At 36.5% G+C, this 26,497-nt stretch overlaps 2 protein-coding genes across 5 annotated transcripts in view; one reads left to right on the top strand and one right to left on the bottom strand.

The window, feature by feature from the left end:
* Positions 1-26,497, top strand: part of RHOBTB3 (Rho related BTB domain containing 3) — a 77,901-nt gene that overhangs the window by 15,586 nt on the left and 35,818 nt on the right. The window contains exons 2-3 of one of the 3 annotated variants that reach the window (XM_034440708.3): positions 969-1,094; positions 26,299-26,483. In XM_034440708.3, coding sequence (XP_034296599.2) covers positions 26,482-26,483 — 2 coding nt within the window. In that variant the 5' untranslated portion in view covers positions 969-1,094; positions 26,299-26,481. Of the gene's footprint in view, positions 1-954; positions 1,095-22,285; positions 26,484-26,497 lie in introns of those variants that run through there. The other 2 variants (XM_087885900.1, XR_015732160.1) reach the window with 2 other exon arrangements.
* Positions 232-22,414, bottom strand: LOC117679075 (carnitine O-palmitoyltransferase 2, mitochondrial-like). 2 transcript variants are annotated; one of them, XR_004595267.3, is made up of 6 exons: positions 21,922-22,414; positions 16,705-16,785; positions 15,245-15,351; positions 9,045-10,343; positions 5,484-5,585; positions 1,948-2,133 (listed from the first exon to the last, which is right to left on the bottom strand). XR_004595267.3 is itself a non-coding variant. In XM_034440705.2 (5 exons), exons 1-5 carry the CDS (start codon positions 22,353-22,355, stop codon positions 728-730), a joined length of 2,250 nt encoding a protein of 749 aa, XP_034296596.2. In that variant the 5' UTR covers positions 22,356-22,414; the 3' UTR covers positions 232-727. The 2 variants fall into 2 exon arrangements, 1 of the variants encoding a protein (XP_034296596.2); XM_034440705.2 differs by lacking the exons at positions 1,948-2,133; positions 5,484-5,585 and adding an exon at positions 232-1,056.

Consider the following 26,497-nt stretch of genomic DNA (forward strand, 5'->3'; position numbering starts at 1 on the left):
CACCGAGCGCGCACCTTCGGGAGGGACGCACATGGAGCGGTGAGGGAGGAAGGGGACACCCGCCTAGCCAGCCAGATCAGCTGAATCAACCCTGGCAATCAATGGGGTCACAGATGTCGCAGCCAGATCGCCCTCATTATTAATGACTGGTATAGCACACTGCATTATACAATACACCAACACTATATCTGATTATTCTCATTTAGATGAAGTAATTTCAGCAAACAAATATAAAAGGGAAAAATCACTTTATTTTAATATCTTTTCACATGACAAAACATATTTGCACAGCTTTCCATGTCATGAAATACCACCTCAACATTTTTTAAAAAAAAAATCCATTGTGCATTGGCTTTATCAAATAAAAATACCTCTAATAAATAATTTACATAGCAGTTTACTTTTGCCGGTTTTTGGAATTTCAACATTTTATACTCTTCAGCAAATGTTGATTTATTAGGCATGTAGAGCTCCAGAAAATCAGTAAAATTAATTGAAAATATTGGTATATTTTTAATTTTTTTAAAAAAGAGAGAAGTTACAGAATATAATGGAGAACAAAGATTTAAGTATTATGTCATTTAAACTGCTTTAAGATTTAAAGTGTACATTTTGAACAGCTTAGTTGTGCTACTTAATCTACTATTACCCTTCATAGTAATATATGCATTATTTAAATATAAGCTGTTTTTGAATCGTTATGTAGTCAATTCAAAATATTTTAATACTATTTAAGTTGTCTTTCTTCTAAGACTTCAAATATATCATCTAATGTGCACCGAAGACATGTCAGATGTTCATCTAATTCCTGTTCCAAATAGCTAGTAATGAGGCATCCTACCCAGGTATCAAACACATTATATCCAACCCCAAAACCATCTGGCACTACTGGTCCAAATCCACCATGATTAACTGCTGGAGTGCTTAGGGTACTGGTTGAAATGTTAATGTGGTTTATGTTTTTATAGGCTGGATCTTTATAAATATCAGGAATAGTTCCACCTCTGCGCTGGACAAGGTACTTCAAAGCAAATAAGTGGCGATCAAATCCTTGACCTGGATAAAAAAAGAGGCAGATTCATTGAATATAAAGAGTGAGTAGGATATTTATACTATGAACACATTATAAGTATGTGCAGAACATGATAAAATCAAGCACCATCTAACCATATATATATTCACTCTGAAGACTCATCAGTACCAACAAACTCTGGACATAACCAACATTTCTTGCATTGAAGTCATGGAATTCAGAGTGCTTCATGTTTAGTCGACTGTGGAATCTGATTAAGTTTGCTCCTTTATATAATTTCTGATTTCCAGTAGCTGAGCAAAAAAACAACTCCTTCTCCTTTATCATGTTAAAATATAAATATTATAACTCTCTGAAAAGGGATTGAATAGTTTGTATGCTTTTGCTTAAGTTGTTGCATGAATTCCATCGTTGAACTTTATACAATTTGCGGTATGATTTAATGTGTGGTATATACAGTAAATCCAAATATTTGTAGCTTATACAATAAATTGCAGTTAAGTACTGTATTATCAGTACAGCGACTCTGCTTTCTGCTTTTAGTATTTTTTGTTATTATTTTATCTTTTTTTTCTCCCAAACTTTTTCCTCATTCTGTTCTCTATTTACTTTTTCATCTTCCCTGTTATATATTATTTCCATATTATTTAAAATACTAAATAACTATTTTATAAATGACAATAAAAACAACCTGAAAACTTCAAAATTTTTCATGGGATCCTAATTGGCAATGACACACACACAGAGACACACATACAAACACTCGTGTGAATTTTGGCAAAAGGAATACAGGATGCTTATGAAAATATCTTTTTGTCCATTTTTCACCAAACATTCAAAAACCAACTATAAAAACGAATGGTGACATGAATCTTAGCTGCTTACCTGTAACTATGGTTGTTTGAGTAATCATCTGTCCAACAAATAAATAGGTTCTGTGCCTGCACCAAGCTCAACCAGAAATCTTCTGTAGGTGGGATTTCTGGCAGAAAGTGTATCCCTACTGTGCATGCTCCTAGAAGAAACTCCTGCATTCCCCTCAGTTCTCAAGAGACTGTCATTTCAGTTCAGAAATCAGGAATACCTACCAAGGCAGGCACCTGTAGCAAGGAAAATTGTGGCTCAGTAAATTGTGGCATGGATGACAAGACAAAGAACTATAGTTACAGTTAAGCAATCTATTCTTCATTATGGACTCTGGGCACCACATATATGGATAATAAGTAAGAGAATCTTGAAGGCTGTGGGTCAAGTGCTAAGTTAAGAAAGTACAGAGGATAATTCTGCTCTGCCACAACTAGCATTTACTCTTGTCAAAAGTCTACTTGGTAGCATCTTACAAATATCAACTAGTTGGACCAAATAGTCTCTTTATAGAGGTCCAACCCAATCCCACAAACAAGAACTCTATAAATTGGTACTGGCATTTCTCATACCATAGAGAAGCAGAAGATGGGATGAGATAAGCCAACCAATAATATAAAGTGATGATAGGTTTATACCAGATTGCATAATATCGTAAAGAAAATTTTAAAGGCAGAAAAGAATGGAACTTGATGTTGCCTAAACAAAATGTCATAGATCACTGCACATCCTGTGAAAGAAGAATGCTCTTGGGATGGAGAGAAGATTGCAATAAGAGTGCATTAATAGCTTATTTAAAAGGTAATTCCAACTCACCTTTGGAAAAGAAAATTCAGTCCATTTGTAGTATCATCTGATCAAGATGTAATTACAGAAATGGAGGGAATCTGCTTTAAGAACATACAACTCATGAGTAAGCTACCATAATCATTACAAAAAAACCTAATTTAAGGAGATATGGATTTATGGTGGCCAATGGCTGAATGGCTTCCTTGTGAGTTAGGAGTGCATGATGGAAAGATTCCATCATGACACTGACTGTCAGGGAGACATAAGATGAAACATTAGGCTGTTTCTGACATGTAAGAAGTCATAATATGTTTACAAGAAATTCCATCACATCCTTTTAAGAAGTCTTATTCATGGAAGACTCCCAAATGAAGATAACAAACACAGGAATCATGCATCTTCCTATATTCAAAATTAAGAGAATATGCAACTCTAGGAGTTGAAGATAGAGACCCTGAAATAAATTCAATAGAGAAAGAAACAAAAGCCAGAGTATCTTTTTGTTACTAGAATCTGAAAGCATTTTGGTGAAGTACATCAAAAGATAAACGTGATGATCTTTAGAATTCAATAAGGGTAAGATTTCATCCCATCGCTAGAAAGAGTCATTTTCTCTTGACTACAACAGCAATCACAGTGAACATTCAGAGCTATTGTAAATAGTTTATTGCAGATGTTTCCCTATCAACTGAACTTTGTGCTCTGACATTTGGGAGGGGGCTTTCATCACTATAGAACAGATACTTCACTTTAAAAAACAATGCACAAACCTTCTCAGTATTTGCTTCTGAAGTCTAATATGTTATTCAACCAATATGGTTGATACCATGAATCAGAGTAAGCACTGAATAGCACAAGCCAAATCTGAGAATGTTGACTATGGGTGAAAGATAAAAGAAAAATGCCTTAGTGATGAGTCTAGAGAGTTCATACTACTGGAAAATCCAACTGAATGCCAATATATACTGTCAAATTAAACTTTCTATTTTCACTGAGTACATTGGACCTGTTTGTTTGTTTAATAATAGATGAGATGATGAAGGTATAAACCAGTGATCAATGTAAATTTGAATGCCCAAGTGGTGTAGATATGCTATTACTCTGCATTTGCTGGAGAGCAACTGAAACTGGAGAGACATGCTCCGCAGTGTAAAGCAGATACTTCTAGCAGTATGAGTGAAAGACTAGATGGAAGTAAACATCTTTATTATATCCATGATCTACAATGCAAATAAATCCCTTAGATAGGAAAGGAGAAAGTTGTTTTACAAACTCATTTGCCTAAATTTCAAACCTTGCATTTATCTGGAGACAATAAAGATGTAGTATTAATTGTTTCTCTCTGTTCGGCTTTGCTATCCAGTAATAAAAATTAGTCTTAGATGGGATGGTAGAACAGGCTTGATTTTCCTACAAGAGAACAATCAGCATCGTTGGACTGGCAGAAAGTGTGACAAACATCTTTGTGTGGTCCCTGCTGTTGGATAATTACAGTCACTCTAGTCAATAGTGAAATATCCAATGTAATACCTTGTAAGGCTTTAGAAAGTGAGGGAGCCTGAAATGAAAGAGAGGGTCATCTGATATAATCACTGTGTTAAAAGATACATCTTGGGGCACCCCAATGCTTCTATATTGCTCTCACAATATGCCACCAAAGTCTGTGTGACCCTACTGTGTAGCACACAGTACCAAAGGTGAAACTGAGAAGCGGATGAAGAGTTAATTGGATCTATACCTATCCACTAGCAATGTTTTAAAATCCTTTGTAATCTGCTGTCTGTGTCCTGGCAGAGTAGCCCTTCTAGTCAGTTTTGAACCTCCTGTGAAAACTCTGATAGTCAAGTACAGGTTCAAAATTGAATGATCTCTATCAGGAATGTAGAGGTGCAGTCAAGACGTGCAGTACTTATCAATACTTATTTGTTGTTCAGAAAGTTGCAAAGCCTCAGAGAGTAAAATGATACCTAGCTCCTTTTTGTGATATGCTAAATAAGAGAGAAAAGAAGCTATTTTCTCCAAGAGAAAACTCAGCGTGCTTGATTGCTTGGAATCCAACTCTATTTCATTGAAAGCTGGATTTGCTACAAATCCTTAGCTAAATGGAAAAAAGTCTGATAGGACTGGTATTGTCCTATGTATGTCAGTTTCAGATGAACAAACATTTCAGAGTGTCAGCCTGAAAAGCTGGCTGTGCGACCAGGGGCTTTGAGCATAGGCAACATACCAAAATAATAATGGAGTTTCTATGAAATAAATCTAATTCAGCTGATACCACAAAATAAGACAGATGGGGTTCTGGAGATTAGGCTCTCTGAATGCAACTGATAGTTATCTTGAACAGATGGCTGTGTTAGGTTTATACTAGGTGATTTGTTCAGATGACCACATCAGTTTATCCAAAAGGGCTACTTCAATCTTAGCTAGGTTTTGTACCCTTGGAATGATCTACAGTGGCAAGTGGAATTGGTAAAAAGGATCAGCCAATACTGAGGTACTTGGGCCTGTTTTATCCCTTAGCAAAGGTTTTTTTTTGTCGGCTTAGACACTAGCATTGATTTAGTGATGTCAAGATAGAAAGGAAAAAGCACAGTAACAGCAACATTTGATTTGCTTCTCTCTGAAAAGAAATTGCTTGTATCAGTGCAGCTTATTACTCCATTTAAATAATGATGTTCTTTCCCCAAATTCCAAAAGGGAAGGGGAGGAGGCAAAATTTTTTAGTTCTGGTTATGTTTAACCACTTAGGAGTGCTTTGGACCCCCCGAGAGGTATTGGTGGACCAATTTTTATTTACCTTTGGCCTAGGAGCATGAACTGTATGGATTCACTTCCTGCTAAAATCTCAGTTAAAGTAGGTTCCAGATGGAATTTCAGTGCAAACGCAGAACACCTATGCCTTTTGCAAAGAGACCACAATAATGAAGAACTAGTATTAATGTGACATGATATACACAGGACAGAAAAGATCTAAATGAAAAAGGAATATTGAATTAGGTTTTCAAGTTTAATTAATTAGTCAGTAAATAATATATTGTGTAAGAATTAGAGGTACTTCTCGTTCAACAATGGTAATTGGAACTGGAATTTCTGTCACTAAATAACTGTAAAGTGTTGTTACAATTTTAGGGCATGTCAAATTTGTCAACTTTCAATTTCCAAACATTAGGGGTGCTCAAACATTGTGACATGCCTTGGGGATTGTAAAGATATTTTGGTTATTTTAATATAATTTAGAGATGCTTGGTAAGTAACTACATAAATATAACTTTTTAACATTTTGTTTGTTTCATTTGTTACATGACTATGCAGCTTAGTTATGGTAGTTCCAACAGTCCCTACTTGCCCTTATTAAGTGAATCACTGTGTGTCATTTAAGTGAGGACCTCATGTGATTATAGCTTCGATTTCCTGTCCACTTCCCCATTAACTTTGTTGCAAATTGCAATTGTGTGATTCTGGAAAGCTACAATGGTCAGAAATATAGACCACTTACCAAGTGTCTGAATTGTGATCATGTGACATCGTGTGTTATCATTGTGCGGAGGTGCCATAATGGCTGGAACTGTTAGGATCTTGTAAGTGCCACTTGTTCAGCACTGTTGTAAGTTTGAACGATCGCTAAATGAGTGGTTGTTAAGGTCTCTGTAAAAGTGAATTACTATTGTGCATATCAGATGTAATGTATAAAATAGTCACAAATCTTTTCCAAGCTAAAATACCAATGGATCTTATAGATTTAGCATTGAATGTTATAGCAGAATGACCTCATTTACACTATTAGTAACATGCAGATGGTTTTTACAATGCTGAGAATGCATGCAATAGCAGTCTGGATACTGTTATTGCATAATAGAAAATAAAAGGAAATATTAAATATAATAAATGCCAAGGCAAGGTTTTCTTCAACCCAAATTATTTAGTTTTGTTAAATTTGAAATCCTACTAAAATATAGTTTGTGAAAATGGACTTCTTTAAGCAATGGCTTATAATTACTCCTCAAAGTGAAGACATTTCTCATTCACACTGTTTAGGAGCTTGAATTTTGTGGTATATTTGATCGTTATATATATATATATGTCTTCAACAATATTTAGTAAATACTGAACTTTCATGGCTAGTCCTAATAACAAAGCTGAACCCATATCAAAAAAAATTTCTATACAGTTGATTAAAAACCGATTCTCAAATAATTCTCCTTCAGTCTAAAGAAATACATTTTAAAAATCCAAGTCTGTTTTTCTAGGATGATGTTACTTAGAAAAACCTGCTTGTAAAAAAAATAAACCAAGATTTCAATTCAGATGCTAAAAAAGTTACGTTTTAATGGTAGTAATTTATTTACTTCATATATATATGGCCACCTATCTCATAAAACACAACTCTGGGCAGCCACAAGAATAATAAAACCAAAATAATAATAAAATGAAGAAAACAAAGAAAACCAGTTGCCTGATCTACCATCCCCAATCCTCATAATTTTTGCGCTCCAACTTTGCTCCTGAGGAAAAGCTAGTTCCTCCCAGAAAGCTAGAAGGGTGAAAGCCTGCCAGATTCCAGGAAGAAAGGTGTTTCACAGAGTAGGGGCTGCTATTGATATAGTAATTACTGAATTGAAGAATCACAAGCCAAAATTTCACAGAATTTTTGGAAGATAAAAAATGTATATAACTATATAATTCTGAAAAATTTGGGATCATCCAGGTATTACTGAGTTTATATGGTCCTTATAAGTGACTTCTTTCCTTCTATTGTAGAATTCCCAAACAGAACTGTAATCCAATGCTTGCTTATTGCTGTTTCCCATAATAATAATAATAATAATAATAATAATAATAATAATAATAATAATAATAATAATAATAATAATAATAATAATAATAATAATAATAATAATATTTCTATACCGCCCTTCTCCCGAAGGACTCAGGGCGGTGTACAGCCTGATTAAAAGCACAAAGACAGACAAAATTTAAATAATTAAAATGATTAAATAATTGGCTCAATTATAAAATCCCCAAATTTAAAATCCCATTTAAAACCAATTAAAATCTTTACATTGATAGCCCGGCCTGGCGGAACAACAAGGTTTTGAGGGCACAGCGAAATACACGGAGGTCGGAGATCTTACGCATTTCTGGGGGCAGTTCGTTCCAAAGGGCAGGGGCTCTCACAGAGAAGGCCCTCCCCCTGGGTGTCGCCAGCCGACATAATTTGGCCAATGGCACCCTGAGGAGACCCTCTCTGTGGGAGCGGACTGGCCGGTGGGAGGCTACTGGTGGCAGAAGACAGTCTCGAAGGTACCCAGGTCCAATGCCAAAGTCTTTCTCTAATATAAACAACTTTTAGTTAATAAAAAATAATAAACACAAATCCTCTTTCAAAATATTTTGTGCCCTAACTATCCTCCATTTGGACAGATGATAGTCTCTAATTTAAATAGATGCTATTGGTAGTCCCAGTTTAATAACCACTTGGTTGTTATAGTAAGTGAAGCAAGCAGCTGCTAAGTGATACCATAACTGTACTTATTATTTTATTTTGGCTTTAACTTTACAGACCTTTAAATGTTTACTTTACTTTACAGACCTTTGAAGGTTGTAAATGCAAGAACTGATCATAAAGTCATTTCTTCATCACTGTTGTAGCTGCGAAAAGTTGCTAAACAAGAACTACCTTTAGTAGATATTAGTTAATATAATTAAAATAGCCCTCAAGTCAAGCTCAATTCTTGATGACATTATGGCAGTTTCTTGACTGATATGGAAAAAATATTGACAGTCATATTTAATTAGTGCTTGGATTGGGATCACCAGGAAAGCCCAGCATGGTAGAAATTGAAAAAAAAAATTGAATAAGGAAATATCTAGCAATCCATTTTCATAGTGCCCAGGAGGAAACAAAAAGATGTATCCTTTAACAGTTTGCAAAAATAGCATTTTTCTTCCAATAATTAAAAAACCCTATATAGTATAGCAGTGGTATTGGATTAGAGATGGGGAGAGTAGGATTCAAATCCCCATTTAACTAGGAAGCATAATGATCTGAGTTACTTAGAAGACAGACAGATATAAATGAAAGAATTAATGTTTTAAAAATGTTGCTACATTCTATATTTCTCTATAACTTCATACCAAAGCTATAATTATAACAAAGTTGGAACTAATAACTAGTTAAATTATGTGAAAATTTCTAACTATCCTTTCCATAAAGTACACCCCACAACAGAAGCCCCATACTTTTCATATTCTATAGTTAAATTACACAAGTTATTTGACAGTCCATGTAAGCATCATTCCTAGACTTTATCACAAGACTTAGCTAAAATAAAATAGCAAAGTATTGAAAAGACCTAACCTAGTGTAGCTTCCAACTGCAAGCGTCTATGGTATTTCGAACATTCTTCGATCATATGTCTCATATCTTGAATGGTATGCTTTCCTCGTTCAGCAATAAATGCATCTGTACACTTTTTAGTGTACACAGATGTTGGTCGAATTGTTTCAGTGCGACCATGTTTAAAAGCTGCAGTACTACATGCTTCATAAGAAGGAAGAAACTTTCCATACTGATGATAGACAGCCATTTGACAAGCAAGTTGAAACACAGCATCCGGACTCAAGTTTTTATTCACTATATACTCTTTCCCATATTTTTCATATCTAAATGATTTTACGGTAAACTTTTTCAATGTTTCATCAAATTTCGTACGTGCAGCATTTATTGCAGATGTTATTGAATGATTGAGATTAAATTCAAGCTTGTCAGAGGATGTAACAAATAAAGCTGGACTGGATCCTGGCAGAAGAGCTGGATGCTCTGTACTGTCTCTATAGACTTCATTAATGAAACGCAGAACTGCAACACCATCTCCCCAAGAGTGTTCAAAATTTATTCCCGCATTTCCATCACTAGTGACAATCAGACTAAAGGATTTGTCAAACCAGCGATTAAAACCATATCCATGAAGAAAACAATGAGTGAGTTCAATTTCATCTTGTGGGGAAGCATTATCTAAACAAAGGCAGAAGACTGAACTGTCAATTTTCTTCAAGTTTTCTTCATTACCGGTTTGGACAAGTTGCTGCCTTATATTTGCCCAAGTATTTCTTTCTTCAGTTGTGAGGCATGGAAGTTCAAATCTAGGCAAGCGATCAGCATCAAATATTATTTGTGCTAAATTAGCTTGAATTTCAGATGGATGTAGAATGTTACCGAAAGGATCCAGTACCTCAAAAACGTAAAGATGACCATTTCTCATCACCAACAAATGTCTTGCAAATTCACTTGTAAATAATGTATCCTTACTTAAATTAGGTATCCTGGTACTATTGAAGAGAGATTTATACTGTGACATGTCTAAAGGATAAGCATTCACTAAATATGCTCCATACCAGGATACAGTAGATGGAAGAGCACGGATGAAGTGTTTGAACATTTTGCTGTGACCCCATCTGCGGTTTACATAATATATATCTGGCCGTAAATAGTCATTCTTCAAGGTGTTAAGAAACTTTAATGCTGAAACAACAAGATTGGTTGCTCTTACTACTTGATTATTGTATCCAGGTTTGGGATCAGGATTTAAAGAAATGAAAGGGTTGTAGTTGAAAACAACTGAATCTCTCGAAGAAAGATACATGTCATACCAGGGTCCTACAAGAATAAAAATAATTCAGTTAATTAAATACATTTAAATGTTTAATATATAAACTTGAAAGACTGCAGTTTGTATAGATGTAATATGGAAAATCAAGCAGTCCCTTCAAATCTGCTTCTTTCTACATTTTCTTTAAATACCAGAAAAGCTGCATTTATTTTTGTAACTTTCTGTAAAATGTATCTCCTTTTTTAATATACAATTAAAAAAAAAACATTTCCAATATATGTGTCTTGACTTTTTGTAGTGTTTAATTGATGTATAGCATATGACCCTCCAGCATCTCCTGAATATACATAACATAGTTTGTTAATCATAGTGCCAATACAGCACTCTATTTCCATTACTTTCACTGGATTAAATAAATTCATTTTATGGTCTGATCATTTCTCCTTCACATGGACTTTCAAGTCACTTCCACCCACCGCAGGAAGACGGAACCAACCAAATGGTTCCGTCCCAGGCGCCTGATGGACCCCGAAAGGTTCCTGATGGAGCTTGGGCCATTTCTTGAGACTCTGGCTCACGACTCGACTGAGGACCTGGTGGTCGCCTGGGACAGGGCGGCTACTGGGGCCTTGGACCGTGTCGTGCCTTTGTGGCCTCTGACCCGATGCCGATCTCATCTAGCTCCTTGGTTTTCCGAGGAGCTGAGAGAGATGAAGCGTTGGAAAAGACGCCTGGAGAGCGATTGGAGGACAAGCCGATCTGAATCTGACCGAACACAGGTGAGATCTTATATTAAGACCTACCTAGTGGCAATAAGAGCAGCGAAGTCTAGCTACTTCTCCGCTCTTATTGCATCTGCAGAGAACCGCCCAGCCGTGCTGTTTAGGGTGACCCGCTCCCTACTTCAGTGGGGGTATGGGAAGATCCCTTAAAGAGCTGAGAATTTTATACAATTCCTGCATGATAAAATCGCTCAGATTTGGGAAGGCCTGGACTCCGATTGGGTAGATCCAGGGGAGGAGACGGGGGCAGGTCTTGAGAGCGTTATCTGGGAAGAGTTTGACTCTGTGACTCCTGAGGACGTGGACAGGATTCTGGGCAAGCTTAACGCTGCCACATGTTTATTGGACCCGTGTCCCTCCTGGTTGGTACTGGCCTCCCGGGAGGTTACACGAGGCTGGCTCCAGGGGATTATAAATGCTTCTCTGAGTGAGGGTGTCTTTTCCGCCACCTTGAAAGAGGCGGTTGTGAAGCCCCTCCTCAAGAAGCTTTCCCTGGACCCGGCTATATTATCAAATTATTGTCCAGTCTCCAATCTTCGCTTTGTTGCGAAGGTTGTTGAGAGTGTGGTAGCGCGACAACTACCTCGATACCTGGATGAAGTTGTCTATCTGGATCCGTTCCAGTCGGGCTTCAGGTAACGATACAGCACGGAAACGGCATTGGTCGCGTTGGTGGATGATTCTGGAGGGCTCGGGACAGAGGTTGCTCCTCTATCCTGGTCCTATTAGATCTCTCAGCGGCTTTTGATACCATCGACCATGGTATCTTACTGCACCGGCTGGAGGGGTTAGGAATAGGGAGCACTGTGCTTTGGTGGTTCTCCTCCTTCCTCTCTGACCGTTCGCAGTTTGTGTTGGCAGGGGGGCAGAGGTCGACCTCGAGGCACCTTATTTGTGGAGTGCCGAAGGGTCAGTCCTCTCACCCCTTCTGTTCAACATTTATGTAAAATGGCTAGGCGAGATCATCCGTGGTTTCGGGGTGAGTGTTCATCAGTATGCTGATGACACACAGCTATACATCTCCACCCCAGACCACCCCAATGATGACCTTGCTGTGATGTCCTGTTGCCTGGAGGCCGTGCGGATCTGGATGGGGAGAAACAAGCTCAGACTCAACCCCTCCAAGACCGAGTGGCTGTGGTTTCCGGCGTCCCGGTATAGTCAGCTGGTACCATCACTGACAATAGGAGATGAGATCTTGCTCCCCACAGAGAGGGCCCGCAACTTGGGTGTCCTCCTGGATTCACGGCTATCTTTAGAAGATCATTTGACGGCCGTGGCCAGGGGTGCCTTTTATCAGGTTCGCCTGATCCGCCAGTTGCGTCCCTTTCTGGATCGGGATGCCTTGCGCACGGTCACTCGTGCCCTAGTTACCTCCCGTATGGACTACTGTAATGCTCTCTACATGGGGCTCCCCTTGAAAAGCACCTGGAGGCTCCAACTGGTCCAGAATGTAGCCGCGCGGGTGATTATGGGCGCAGCTCGTTACGCCCATGTAACACCTCTCCTACGCGAGCTGCACTGGCTCCCGGTGGTCTTCCGGGTGCGATTCAAGGTGTTAGTTATCACCTTTAAAGCACTCCATGGCTTAGGACCTGGGTACCTACGAGACCGTCTTTTGCCACCAATAGCCTCCCACCGACCAGTTCATTCTCACAGGGAGGGGCTACTCAGGGTACCGTCAGTCAAATTATGCCGACTGGCGACTCCCAGGGGAGGGCCTTCTCTGTGAGGGCTCCAACCCTTTGGAATGAACTGCCCCCGGAGATACGGAATATCCCTGATCTCCGTGCTTTCCGCCGTGCCCTCAAGACCCTGATGTTCCAACAGGCGGGGCTAAACATATGAACATGTGAATGAACTTTTTAAATGTTATCTAATTCTGGGTTTTATTTAATTGACCAAACTAAGTAATAATTTTAATTAGCAATTTTATGATGTTTGTGTGTCTATATTTTTCTTGACTGTACACCGCCTTGAGTCCTACGGGAGAAAGGTGGTATAGAAATATAATAAATAAATAAATAAATAAATAAATAAATAAATAAATAAATAAATAAATAAATTTAAACAATTAGGATTCTAACATGACCTCAATTTCTTTGACATAATTATATAAGAACTCTCCACACTGGAAACACTTTTGATTAAATTGATATATTATTTTTCTTTAATTGTATTTAAACATCTTGTAAAAAAATGGATTAATTTTAAAATAATGCCATATAATATTGTCACTTTTAATCAATTAAATAAAAATGGCACATCTTCATATTTGTACAAGTTTCCTTAATCTGGCATTTAAATTAATGTAATTTGTTACTCTAGTTAGTTCTACCCAAACATCTGTCTGTATCACAATCTTCTAGCTTTGCACAATGATGCTGGACTGGCTGACCACAGTATGAGGCTTGAGGCAATATTTCTCAGGGCAGTGCTGGAGCTGAAATAAAGGCCTAGGGGCTCAAGGTTGACTCAGTCTTCCATCTTTCCGAGGTCAGTAAAATGAGGACTTGGAGTGTTGGGGGCAATATGCTGACTCTGTAAACTGCTTACAGAGGGTTATAAAGCACCATGAAGCAGTATATAAGTCTAAGTGCTATTGCTATTACTATGTGATGAAACCTTAAATATATTAACTATATTATTTTTTAAAAAGTCAGTTTGGTATAATGGTTAAGGCATCATTAGAAATTGTGTGAATCTGAGTTCTACGCCTGTCTTTTGGCAGGAAACCAGGTGGGTGATCTTGGACTAATAATTTCTCTCTCAGCCCTAGGAAGAAGGCAGTGGCAAACCTTTTCTGAAATCTCGTCAAGATAACTGCGGGAACTAATCCAAGCAATTACAGGAATCAAGACAGATACACACACACAAAATCTCAAATATACCATTTCACACAAGTGCTGATTTATGGTCAGATATTCAATGGAATATCAAAGTAATGCACTGTGGACCCCAATGTACCTTATTTTATAGGATTTTATTGTGCAAACCAAACATACAACAATGCAGCTTAACTGAACTTTGTTTTCCACAATTAAAAAAATAATACAAAAATAAAAACAAATCCTAAACATGTCTTCCTTCCCCAACAACCAGTTGAATGGGACAAATTATCTCATAGAGATAAGGCAATTGCACTCTCTGCTAGTCTCATCCAAATATTAATCATCCCAGTCCTGTTTAGCTTCTGATCCCAGAAAAGGCTAGTTAAGTATTACTACCTGCTGAGATACTTTAAGTAAAAACAATTAATTAAAATTGTTATGTTTTAACCATTTTAATTTTTATTCATTTCATATCTTTGTATTTGATTTATGTTTTGCAAATTTCTCAAACTAATTAAATGAGATTTCTAAACAACATTGTACCCAGATATTAACCTAGAAATTCTTATAAGGTAAGCAGTAAATATTTAAATTTGCTTTTGTAAAACAATAATCTGTAAATTAGGGATTTTCACCTGTTTTTCACTTCTAAAAAGTTTCATATATGATTCTTCTTAGCTTGTAAATGAGTTATAGAAAATAAGATGAACATCATAGTTTATGAGCAGAACTTCAAAAGTAGTCCATCTCATATAACATATTAACAGAGGCATATTTTTATCATGTTATTTCATGTTTCTGTTTGAATAAGATCATAAATTTCATGAGTTCATACATGAAAACATGTATGATTTCAGTGAATCCCCAATTCAGATGTGATTATATTCCATTTAAGTTAATATTTTTTCAGAGATAGTCTATAGGATTTGCCTCCTTAGTACTGTGGTAGGTAGGATAATGATAAAAAATAGTCTATTCTTTTTCTGTGATCTTTTTCTTATGATTATGGAGGTTAATTAAATCATTAAGGAGCCCAATCAAGGTCCAAATTATTTGCTTAGAGATGACCTTTTGGAAACAATCAAATTAGTGTGGGCCATGGAACTTCAATGAAACTTGTTTACCATCCTGTTTCCTTCATCATGAGTGAACATGCCATTGCATAACCTACTGTTTAAGCTTTGGATAAAAAACTAGTTTCAAAACATATACTATTCTTATAAAGCCAGATCATCAAAAACAAAATATATTTGCTCAATAAAAATAAATAGCAAATAAAACAAGCTTAAATAATGTTGTCTGACTCAAGAATAATCAAGAATATTAAAAACAAACCTGATATATAACTTGTATGACTATTAATCCGATCATGTTCAAGAAGATCACGATGTATGATTTTCCCCTCTCCTTTTCCAAACTCTGTAGCAATTTTTACAGTATGTCTAGAAATTACAAATGGATTAATTATGGTATTATTGCACTTCTTTAGTCATTTATATTATAACTGATATTATTATAATTACATTTATAATTTATTATTTAATTATAATAAAATATTCTTGATCCATATATTTTAATGGTGAGGAACTTTTCCAGATGCTGTGCACAATCATGTAGGAACAAACATATACCATGAAATTGCCCAATTTTGTGAAATTTCAGTGTTTCTAGCAAACCTCAGAAGATTTTGGAAAAATTGTCTTCCACAAAACCAGTCCCTGGTGCCAAAAAAGATTGAGGACCGCTGTTTAAAGGCATCAGGCTAGAAATTGGGAGACTTTGAGTTGTAGTCCCGCTTTAGGCACAAAGCCAGCCGCTTAACCTTGGGCCTGTCACTCACTCTCTGACCTAAGAAAGAGATAATGGCAAACCACTGCTGAAAAAAACTGCATGAATTTGTCCAGGCAGCTTCCAAGAATTAGATAAAATTAAACAGAAGGAGGAAAAAAGCCCACATTTACACACTTTAGGCTATATGGTATTGCTATGGATTAATATACATACACTCATGACAAGGATTTCACTGAAAGGACAGCTTATAAAAATAAAAGTGACACAATGGAAAAATTAACTAACACTGGCTGTATTTTATCTGTAACAATGTAACAATAGTTCAAAAAATCTTGGTTTATGTTCATGTGCAGAGTGTTACCTGATCACTTTGATTGGCTCCCCCTATTAGTCAAAGAAGCTAAAGTAAACAGAGCTAAAAAGAAAGAAAAGTTGTAAATTGGAATTCTGGTCTTCCACTCTCCTTAGAAACTAGAATATAGAAACAGTGTCTACAGTTAGTTTCTAAGATTGCTGAGGAGACCAATTAATTTATCATTATATTGTCTCTCCTGCTAGGTAGTGAAAAATCCAAGTCAGAGCAATTGGGAAAGATGCAATAATACATTCTTGTTGATCATAAATGAGACGTTAGAGTTCTATAGAATTTTGACCTAGTGCTATGGTATGAATATGGCTATTTAGTCCACTCAATCAACAATTCTCTAGAATTCCGGACAATAACTTTGATCAGTAAATCAGGAGATACTGAAGGCTGAATCTGGGATTTTTGGGAGGAGGTGTGTGGCGTGTGCAAAACAATAATTCAGCATTGCCCTATAATTCTTCCTCTAGGCATAGCCAGCAAGAGAAAATTCACTAACAAAACAAAGAGTTGACTGTTTAGAGTACCAAATACAATTATTCAAAGAGAAACAAGTATTTTGTATATTTTGATCTATTTATATTTTTAAAAATATAATTGCTATATCTGTTCTTTTATTATATAATGTCTTTTCTTATACCTGTATTGATCATCATTCAATAGCGGCTTCTGAGCAGCTAAGTATCTATTGATAGTGTCCTCCAGTTTAGGAATAGGCAACCTGAAAATAGATATCATTAACAAATTATAAATTGGCATTTTGTATCAGTTCTCTCATGCCATATATGAAATTAGCTGTTAGTTATTTACAGGTTTTTTGAAGGGCATAGTATTATTTCCATTAAGGAAAATGGCAGCAATCCCTCACTCACAGATAATTACATTAACCTACCCACCTGTCATCTCCCTAGATGTTTTCACTAACTAGGATAGAGAGATACAGACTAGATGTAGCAGAGTAATCCATTCAGATTCCAAAACTGAAGCAGTATTTAATAACATGCGTCTTACAATTAACTTATTTGTAATATTTGTGTTGTAATAGATCTTTGAAACAGTAAAGAATTTTAATTTCATAAAATCTAACTTAATAAATCTTAAGTATAAAATCAATATCTAGGTTTATATTTAAACAGAATAGATTTTAGATGAAATTACCTATGGAATCCTTAGTGCACTTTGATCTTAGTTGTTTGCTTAGATATTTCATCAGCCAACTAGGTAACATCATCAGGGAAAGTAAGCAGGAGTTTACTCCTTGTTTATATACTGTTTATATACAAAACTGGCCTGCCAGTTTTAAGTATGGTCCTCCTCCCCCCCCCTCCGCCTTTGGTAGTTCCTTGACTATGATATATTTTTCTACTTGATGTTTGTCTGGTGTTAATCCCTGCTTATCTGAGTGTAGACTGCTGAAGATTTGTGTTCTGGTCTTTTTGTTTCCTTCCTAGCTTTAATTTAAACCTAGCTTTTTTTGAATATTGTGAAAATATGGTTGTCTCTATGTATCTACTGATAACTGGATTCACTAGCATTTTTTAATTTGGCTTGATCTAAGATGCTAACAGTTTGGTCGAGTCTCTCCATTTGTTGTGAGACTAAAGAGTTTTCACTGTGTCTTCTGTCATTCATGGATGCAGTCTGCTAGTCTGCCCATTCATCTTACACAGTGGCTGTTCTTACATTGTATAATGTAGGCGACTCCTGTTGTTTATTTTCCCCTTGGACAACTGGGTCTTTTGGTTTGCTTAAAATATTTTGGAGGGTTTATACAAAGAGGTTCTTTTTACAGATGCGGGCAGATGGCAGTGGAAGACATTACAGACACTGTTGGATGAAGGGATTAACTTAACTTGGTTACAATATAATCAACTACAATTGAGATGGAAAGAGGACCAAAAAACTGGTATTATGTTGCATGAGGAAGAATTGGTTAGACACATAAAAGAGAAAGGTCCAATGCATATTAAAAGGCTTTATAATGTTTTGTTAGAAAGGGATTCAGAAACTGAATTAGTTAAAGATTGTATGATTAAGTGGGCACAAAATTTTGACGAACCAGTGATGTTGGAAACATGGGAAAAAAATTGGGTTCAGAATGTTAAATTTACACAGTCGCAGAATTTGAGGGAAAATTTCTATAAAATGTTTTATAGATGGCATTTAGACCCCAAAAAGTTGTCGTGTATGTACCCTAATGTACAGCCAAAATGTTGGAGATGCGATTGTTTAGATGCTACATATTATCATGTTTGGTGGACTTGTAGGAAAGTTAAGGCTTTTTGGATAAAAATTTGGTGGGTCATGCAGAATGTTCTGAAGAAAAAAATTCAATTTTCCCCACAACTGTTTTTATTGGATATAGTTAAGGGTTTTACACTGGGTGAAACAAAATTGATATTGTATATGATAACAGCAGCAAGATTGTTGATAGGTAAATACTGGAAAAATGAAGCTTTGCCCACTATCGAGGAATGGACTTTGAAGATGGCCAGTTTTGCAGAGATGGCAAAGATTTCAGCATACTTAAAAGATTGTTCACAAGAGACTTATGAATGGGAATGGAAAAAGTGGATAGATTATGTTCAGAACAAATATCAAACTAGGAAGTATCAAATAGCTTTCATTTGAAAATGATATATCAAGATAGAAATATTTCAATGTAATGAAGATAAAAAATTATAAGGGGGAGGGAGGGGTTCAAGTTTTATATAAGTTTTATACTAAGGTTTTTTTTTTACCTGATATGAGTATATTGTGTGGAAGTCCGGGGGGTGGGGAGGGTTAGGGAGAGTTAGGGAGGTTGGGAAGTTTGGGGTGGGTTGGGGGGGGGGAAAGGGGTGAAAATGTAATTGTAAAACTTTTGCAATAAAAAAAAATATTTTGGAGGGCTTTAGTTGGTTTGTATGCTGTGGTTATACTGTGCAATTATAATAATCTGTTGGATGTTTCTGAGATCTTTTTGATCTTGTGCTGGTTATGCCATAGTGGGTTGAGTGGTCAGGCACTTTTTGATAAAATTGTAGGTATCCATTTTGTGGATAGATGTGGCCTGTTTCCTTTTTTCTGGTATTCTAGGTTGCTGCAGTACATTTATGCTCATCTGAATAATATTCTTACACAGCTCTCAGCAGAAAAAGGATGAACCATGCTTATCATGGACAGAACACAATATGTACAGACAGCCAAAGAATTACTGGAAGACAAAGAAACCTACATCCTCATAAAAACTATCTGTTGCAGAAACTGGACAATCAGATCAAGAGAACCTTCAATGATTTGTGAGAGGGATCTTGGGAGTCTTAGTGGACAACCATTTAAATATGAGCCAGCAGTGTGCAGCAGCTGCCAAAAAAGCCAACACAGTTCTAGGCTGCATAAACAGAGGGATAAAATCAAGAACATGTGAAGTGTTAATACCACTTTATAATGCCTTGGTAAGGCCGCACTTGGAATATTGCATCCAGTTTTGGTCGCCACAATGTAAAAAAGATATGAAGACGCTAAGAAAGAGTGCAGAGAAAAGCAACAAAGATGATTAGGGGACTGGAGGCTAAAACATATGAAGTACGGCTGCAGGAACTGGGTATGTCTAGTTTAATGAAAAAAAGGACTAGGGGTGATATGATAGCAGTGTTCCAATATCTGAAGGGCTGCCACAAAGAAGAGGGAGTCAAGCTATTCTCCAAAGCACCTAAGGGCAGGACAAGAAGCAATGGATGGAAACTAATCAAGAAGAGAAGCAACCTAGAACTAAGGAGAAATTTCCTGACAGTTAGAACAATTAATCAGCGGAAAAACTTGCCTCCAGAAGTTGTGAATTCTCTAACACTGGAAGTTTTTAAGAAGATATTGGATAACCATTTGTCTGAAGTGGTGTAGGGTTTCCTGCCTAAGCAGGGGATTGGACTAGAAGACCTCCAGGGTCCCTTCCAACTCTGTTATTCTGTTTTCTGACGTAACCAAGAAGGGTCAAATCACAAAAGAACAGTGATAGATGAAAAACAGAAAACAATACCCTATTCAAGGAACTACTAAGGAGAAAAGCATACCCCTACAAAACTGGCAAGGCAAACTACTCTATAATAGCAAGCAAATTCTATACTTAATCACACTGATGATATTGCCTATTTGGGTAATGAAATGTCTGCAAGCAAACAGCAAGGCTCAGAGAGAACAAGAACTTCATAATTCAACCCTGCACTACATATATTCTCTTCTATTAAATTAAAAATGTCCATACTTAATAGATTTGTTGTTCTTAAATGACTGTCTTCCAAAACTACTTTGTTTCAAACATTTATAAAAATTATTTCAGAAGTAACTTTTAATGATTTGAAGAATTTTCTATATAAATTCAACTTTTTATAATTAAAAACTCAAGCAGAAAGAACAAGTTCCTAATATTTGTTTATTATTTTGATCCCTTTCAGATAATTCATGTTTGAACCCACTTGGACTGTTCCACTTTTATAGGGTGGAATTTGACTACTCTACTTTTAGGAGAAAATAGGAAGTTCTTCATAGAAAATATGAAAAATATGAAATATTTTAAATATTTTAAATATTTAATTCCATAAAATAAATAATAGCAGATTAAATATTTTACCAAAATATTCTGGTTTTTTAATGTGTTTAAATTTTGCTTAATATTATTAGGTTAATCAGGTATCAACTTTTTTATTACTAAATTTTAACTTGCTTTTGCATTTTATTATTATAGAGTCATTTTTGTCATTTAAAAATAATTGATATTTTAAAAAATGTCACTTTATAAAAAAAAACAACTTATTTTAAATGTAAATAGTAAATAAAATCTGTCACTCCCCACTTTCTGTGCTCAGTAATTTCTTATTTAGAGATGAACAAAAGAAATTCTGCCCATATAATCATATAATGGCTGTTTTCTTCTGAGTTCTTTATGGGCAATGCTTTTGGACTAAATGTGAGCTTCCTTTTCCTGTATTTGTAATTTTTCCAACTCAGCATGCAGTCATGGATTGCATGTATGCAGTCTCAAAGCTATAACCATTTTCAGCAGCCTTTTCCTAGATCCTGTACTCTTCGTGGGTAAACGCATATTCATTGCTACTTCCATCCCTATCAGTGAAATGGTGACAAGCAAAGCAAACCACTGCATTTTTTCAGCAGTCTGTATTTCACCAGGCATACAATATGTAGCAGGCTGCATTGAAATTAATTGGTAAAATAGGGCTTTCTTGCTTGGTGACTACAATGCCTATTAGCTCAGGTAACCTATATGCATAGGCAGGTACACACACCTCCGGCACCTGGCATTCTCAGATCATTTTTTTCATCCCGTTTCTCTTCAAAAAACAGCAGACCAAGTAGTACTGAGTAATTCCTCCTCCCAATAAATGCTTGCCTCATTGGACTCTCCAGGGGAACTTCCTTGAATATTATTTTTGTCTGGATTTATGAAATATTGGAGGAGGACACCTGAGCGTGGACGTTTTTGCTTCGACAATATGATAGGGCAGAAAGAGATTATTGGGCTTTGTATGGGGATCTTCATAGGAGAGCTACATTAGAAAAAGGAGAAGCTATCGCAGGCCCCTGTCAAACCCCGAGCTCAGCGCTCTGCTCCAACGGCAACCGGATGCTGTTTTTGAAAGAGGCCCAACGGCTTAAATAGTACTGTTTGGGTTACATTCACAAAGAGTCTGTGAGAAATGCGGCATCGAAGTGTTTTTCCCCTATAACCGAGTGATCCAGCTACACTGCAAGAATGGCGGGAAAGGGAGAAGGAAGGATGTTTTCGATGTACTCGAAGTCCGCTTACTCCCCCCCCATCCCACCCCCAATTTCCATGAAACTTGGTGAACGGCAGAGGAACCTGGGCAAGCTGGGCTGGAAATGCATGGTAGGAATGGTGCTTCGATGCACGAAATGATGGTCCGTGTCCTGCTCCGACACGATCCCCTCCGGCTGGCCCACGGTCCTCCAGTACTGGCGGCAGCTAACCGCGCACCGCAGCATCGAGGCGCCCCACGGGGCCTTTGCTCGGCGCATGTCAGGGCTACTCGGCCCGGAGAGGGAAGAGAAAGGGCGAAATGCTATGCCACCGCAACCGGTCTTTGGCGGCACGCGTTCTTCCGAATGGCGGCAAACGGCTGAAGGCTGCAGAGAAAGAAGGCCTCCGCCTGGTATCCAAGGCAACCGGAGAACGCGAGGAGCCGTTTTTGCTTCTGAGGGGGCAGCGCGGGCGACGAGCGAGGCCGCGGTGGCTGCTTTGCTCGCTGACCGCCGCGTTTGACCCCTGCACCTCATGGCGGGGCGCGGCCTTTGAGGAAGCGCTGGCGGGCCGAGCTTTATTGCTAAATTATTTATAGGTTACCTGACTGACGTGGGAAGCATCGAAAGTTTTTCCCTCCCGTCCGTGTCGTGGGAATAGCTGAGAATCCACATTGTCGCCGTCCCATTTACCGAGGCAGTCAGCATCATCTTCCCATCTCTCCCCTAAAGGGGAACATTTATGGGATGGAGTTTTAATATGTTAAAACACGATCTCTGAATTAAAAATAGCAAGAAAATAAAGCTTTGCATATTTGTATTCTTTTTTTAAAAAAAAATCCCGATAGAATTTCCTAAGGATGTTTTTCTCTTTTCGGTAGACTACAGGTATCAATTTCTTTCAGATGTACCTTCTTAAATACACATGAATCTAAACACTACAGAAATATGCTGTATTTGGAAATAGGAAAAAAAAATTCCAATTAAATTTTTCTTCCTTTTGAAACAATGGAAGTGGGATAGTGACTCATTTCTATCTAAGTATTGCCATGAAGAAAAATATTGCTGGAAGTCAGGCAACATGAATTATTATTACTATTAATAATAATCAGGCAGATTTTTAATGCTTCATCTTCCTAAGTAAAGTCACAGGAAAAAATCGTTTCTATTATTCTAATTTATCTGATGGGATTACCTTGTAGTCAATGTTAAAAGCCACTGGCACTGTCATTATTTTCTGCCATGGAGGGAGGGAGGGATAGAGCCACTTTCCCATTAAAATCACTTTCTCATTAAAATCTAATTAATGAAAAGCATCTTGCCCAATAAAACTTCCCTAACTTTACATCAGTAATATTCATTGTATACAAATCATTCTTCAGGTCATCTGCAACAAATTATGGACACAATTCTGCAAAAAATAATTGCAATGTTAGAGTTATCAGATTTTGAATGAAGAGATTTAAAATGAAATGAAGCAGCAGTGCTTGTGATTCAGACATTGATATTTTGTGCCTTCCCATTTTTTGTGTTTCAAAATGATTTTTCTTTGTTTCAAAGTATCCTCTTTAAATGCAGAAAGTACCGTACTTAATAAACATGCTGCTAGTAGATTTGTTTTAGAATTATGTACAACTCTATTCTTTATAAGAGCTCTCAAGTTATTTTTATATTCAAACAAAATAAAAGATTTCTATTTTCTCTATAAGTTTGATTTTATCATATAAAATCTGAAATAAATTTCTTTTAAAAATGCTTTCGTCTCTCTACTAATTTTGGTATGACAAGAGAGAAACGTTGAGTTCCATTTTAACATCTTGCTTTATTACTGTAATATGAGAGAGATCACATTGATGTTTGTTTAGGTCATAAATCTATATTCCAGGCTGGAATATTATCTCAAATTTGTTATCAGGCTACAGTGGGTGGTTAAAGTAATAGATATTGTTATGACACTTATTTTTATAACTGAATTATCAGATTAAAATTAATGTGCATGTTTAGGCTTTCATTTTATGTGCTGTATTTTGACTGTAGCTTGACTCCTTTATTCAAGAGATCTGGGAATAAGCTACAGTGGATAGTTAAACATTTATAATAAAGACTAAGCTGTAGGTAATCTATGTTTAGCAAGTAATTCATTTAGCAACTGTTCACAGCTCAACAGTGATTAAAAAAGTAACTTTACAACCAGTTCTTGCATTTATGACTTGGTTTGTAAAGCAAGGTTGAAGTAAGGGTAAGTATGGTCACAGTTTCACTTAGCGACCACTTAGCTCAACATCTGGTTAATTATGGTTGTTAAACTACTTATACAACAATAAAGGATATCAGGTTAGACAGATTTATAGCAGTTAATATACATTACTAAGGAAAAAACAATTTAATTTACATTGATTTATATTAGAAATTCATATAGTTTTGAGCAGACATGCATATTAATACTTTAATAAAACATACTGGCTTGCAACAAACAATCTTAATTTTATTGCTTTTAATGTCTTTTAGAAGACTAATAAGAGTTTATAATATTTTTGGATACTGCACTGTATGTTTTTTAGCGCTAAGTTCTAACTGCATATCTTTGTTGGTTCTGTCTGTACAATACATGCAAGCATACATACAAACAAACAAACATGAAGCTTAAGGCTGTGCTTTATTTTTAACTTTGCACAGCATTTTCTTGTCTAGGAAATTACAGATCCCATTATGGTGAACAAAGATGACCAAGTTTACTTATATAACATTCCCTGCCTGCAACATCAACTAGAACAGGCATGTCATTATTAGCCAAAGACCCATAGGAGCCTAAGCCTCCTATGGGTCTTTGACAGTTGCCCAATAGCAGCTGACAAAATTTATCAGCCTGGAATTGGCACAGTTAACTCCCAACTCCAATTGGGTTAAACAGAAAGAAAAAACCAAAATAAAAGGACCGAAGTATTGAAATAGAAATAAAGATATATTTCTTTGGCTGTCTTAATTCACAGGGGATATGAAGTATTATAATGATAGCTCCCCTGCAGGTTTTTGGCTCCATTTGAGGATATTTGTATGTGTGGCCAAACTTTCCAGAATCCTTTGGGAATGTTTAGTGTGTAAAACAGTGTTTTCCCAGAATTTGTTTTTCCAAAAGTGGGACAAATAATAAGCTACTGTGGATCATCTTTAATTGGAGTTATTTTATTATTAACATTTATTTTGTTAGAATTCCAGGCCTTTCATCAAAAATACAATTCCTCCCTTAATTGCTCATGTTATGTTCTGACCTGCAACAGTCAGTATACATTGCATATTCTTAGTACTTACTGGGCTGTTTTGAGTTACCAGATTTTCTCCTCAACATTTGTTTTGTAACCCCAAGTTTGCCAGTATTTACCTCTTGGGCTAGAGAATGCCTCTTTGGTTGCACAATGACAGTAGGTTAAATAATATATTTGCTATGTATACTATGCTAAATTCATTAAATTAAGCAAGTTGTTTTCTGAATAACATATTTGAAATTTTGGAAAATAAATCAATTGAAAAATATGTTTTATTGTCTGTTAAAGTTACTGTAAACCTAACTTGTTTTACATTTCAAGGCTGAATAACTATACTTTAGCAATTTGGGGGAAAATGAAATAATGTTGCATGATTTCCCCCCATTTTAGCAATACAGATTTAACTACTATATTAAATATATATGAAAGGTCTTTTTCTCTGCCTTTCATGTAAATACCAGAGTTTGTAATTGAAATATTCCTTCAGGAGTTTTATTGACAATGATATTTCTATAATATTATTAATTTATAGATGTGCCTAGGGCAGGGCAAATGCTGAAATTAAAATGCTCATTTTTTTCTTTTTCAAAATGACATTTGTTTCAACTGATCATAGGAAATAAGGAAATCATTGCAAACTTTTTGAAAAATGCATCCAACAGATTATTTTAAGATTAAGTAAAAATTAACGTTAGCCTGCTAGTTGATAATAAACAGCACAATGTGAAATCTGAAAGGTTCTGTATTCCTGCTGTTTTAAAAACTGCTACTGTCTTGTGCAAGTGGAAGGTATTTTAAATTGGAGACATTTCTTTTCTAGAATGTTGACATCTCTCTTAACTTGATCTGCCTGACTTCTTGCATATGGCAACTCTGGAAGTGGATTGGCTGCCAGTGAGCTCATGGATTTATTATGCATCTCTTTTCAGCAGCAGCAATATATCACGTAGTCTCCTTCTGTTCAGTGAGATGCTACCCTTCCCAAAGCTGTAGTTTATGTGTGTGGGTTTTCACCTGATTGTATCAGGCTTTGCAGAAACATAGAGCGCTCTTCCTTTTGCGGATGTTAATATTCTTTGTTGGTAGCGTATACTGACGTCACGAGGCAATGGCTGAGCTTGAGGCTTGTAGTTGCTGAGTTTATGTGCTAATTTCATCTTCAGCACAGCAAGCAAGCAAGCTATTGTCACGGAGCTAACCCTCTTTCTGACTTACAGAGACAAGATTGCTCAACAAGACATGAACGGAAACTCCCCAGAGCAACCGCGATTGCGACTAGGTGAATGAAAGAGCCTCAGGAAATGGAGGAAGAATACATTCAAACGGCTTTGGATTTGTAATGCAAGCAGCTTTTGTGGAGTTCCAAGGAAATTTGCTTTCGTGCTTCTGGATTTAAAATCATGTATGTGGATTATT

Source organism: Pantherophis guttatus, chromosome 2 (assembly GCF_059756535.1).
Source record: "Pantherophis guttatus breed Tessera chromosome 2, ASM5975653v1, whole genome shotgun sequence".
NCBI lineage: Eukaryota > Metazoa > Chordata > Lepidosauria > Squamata > Colubridae > Pantherophis > Pantherophis guttatus.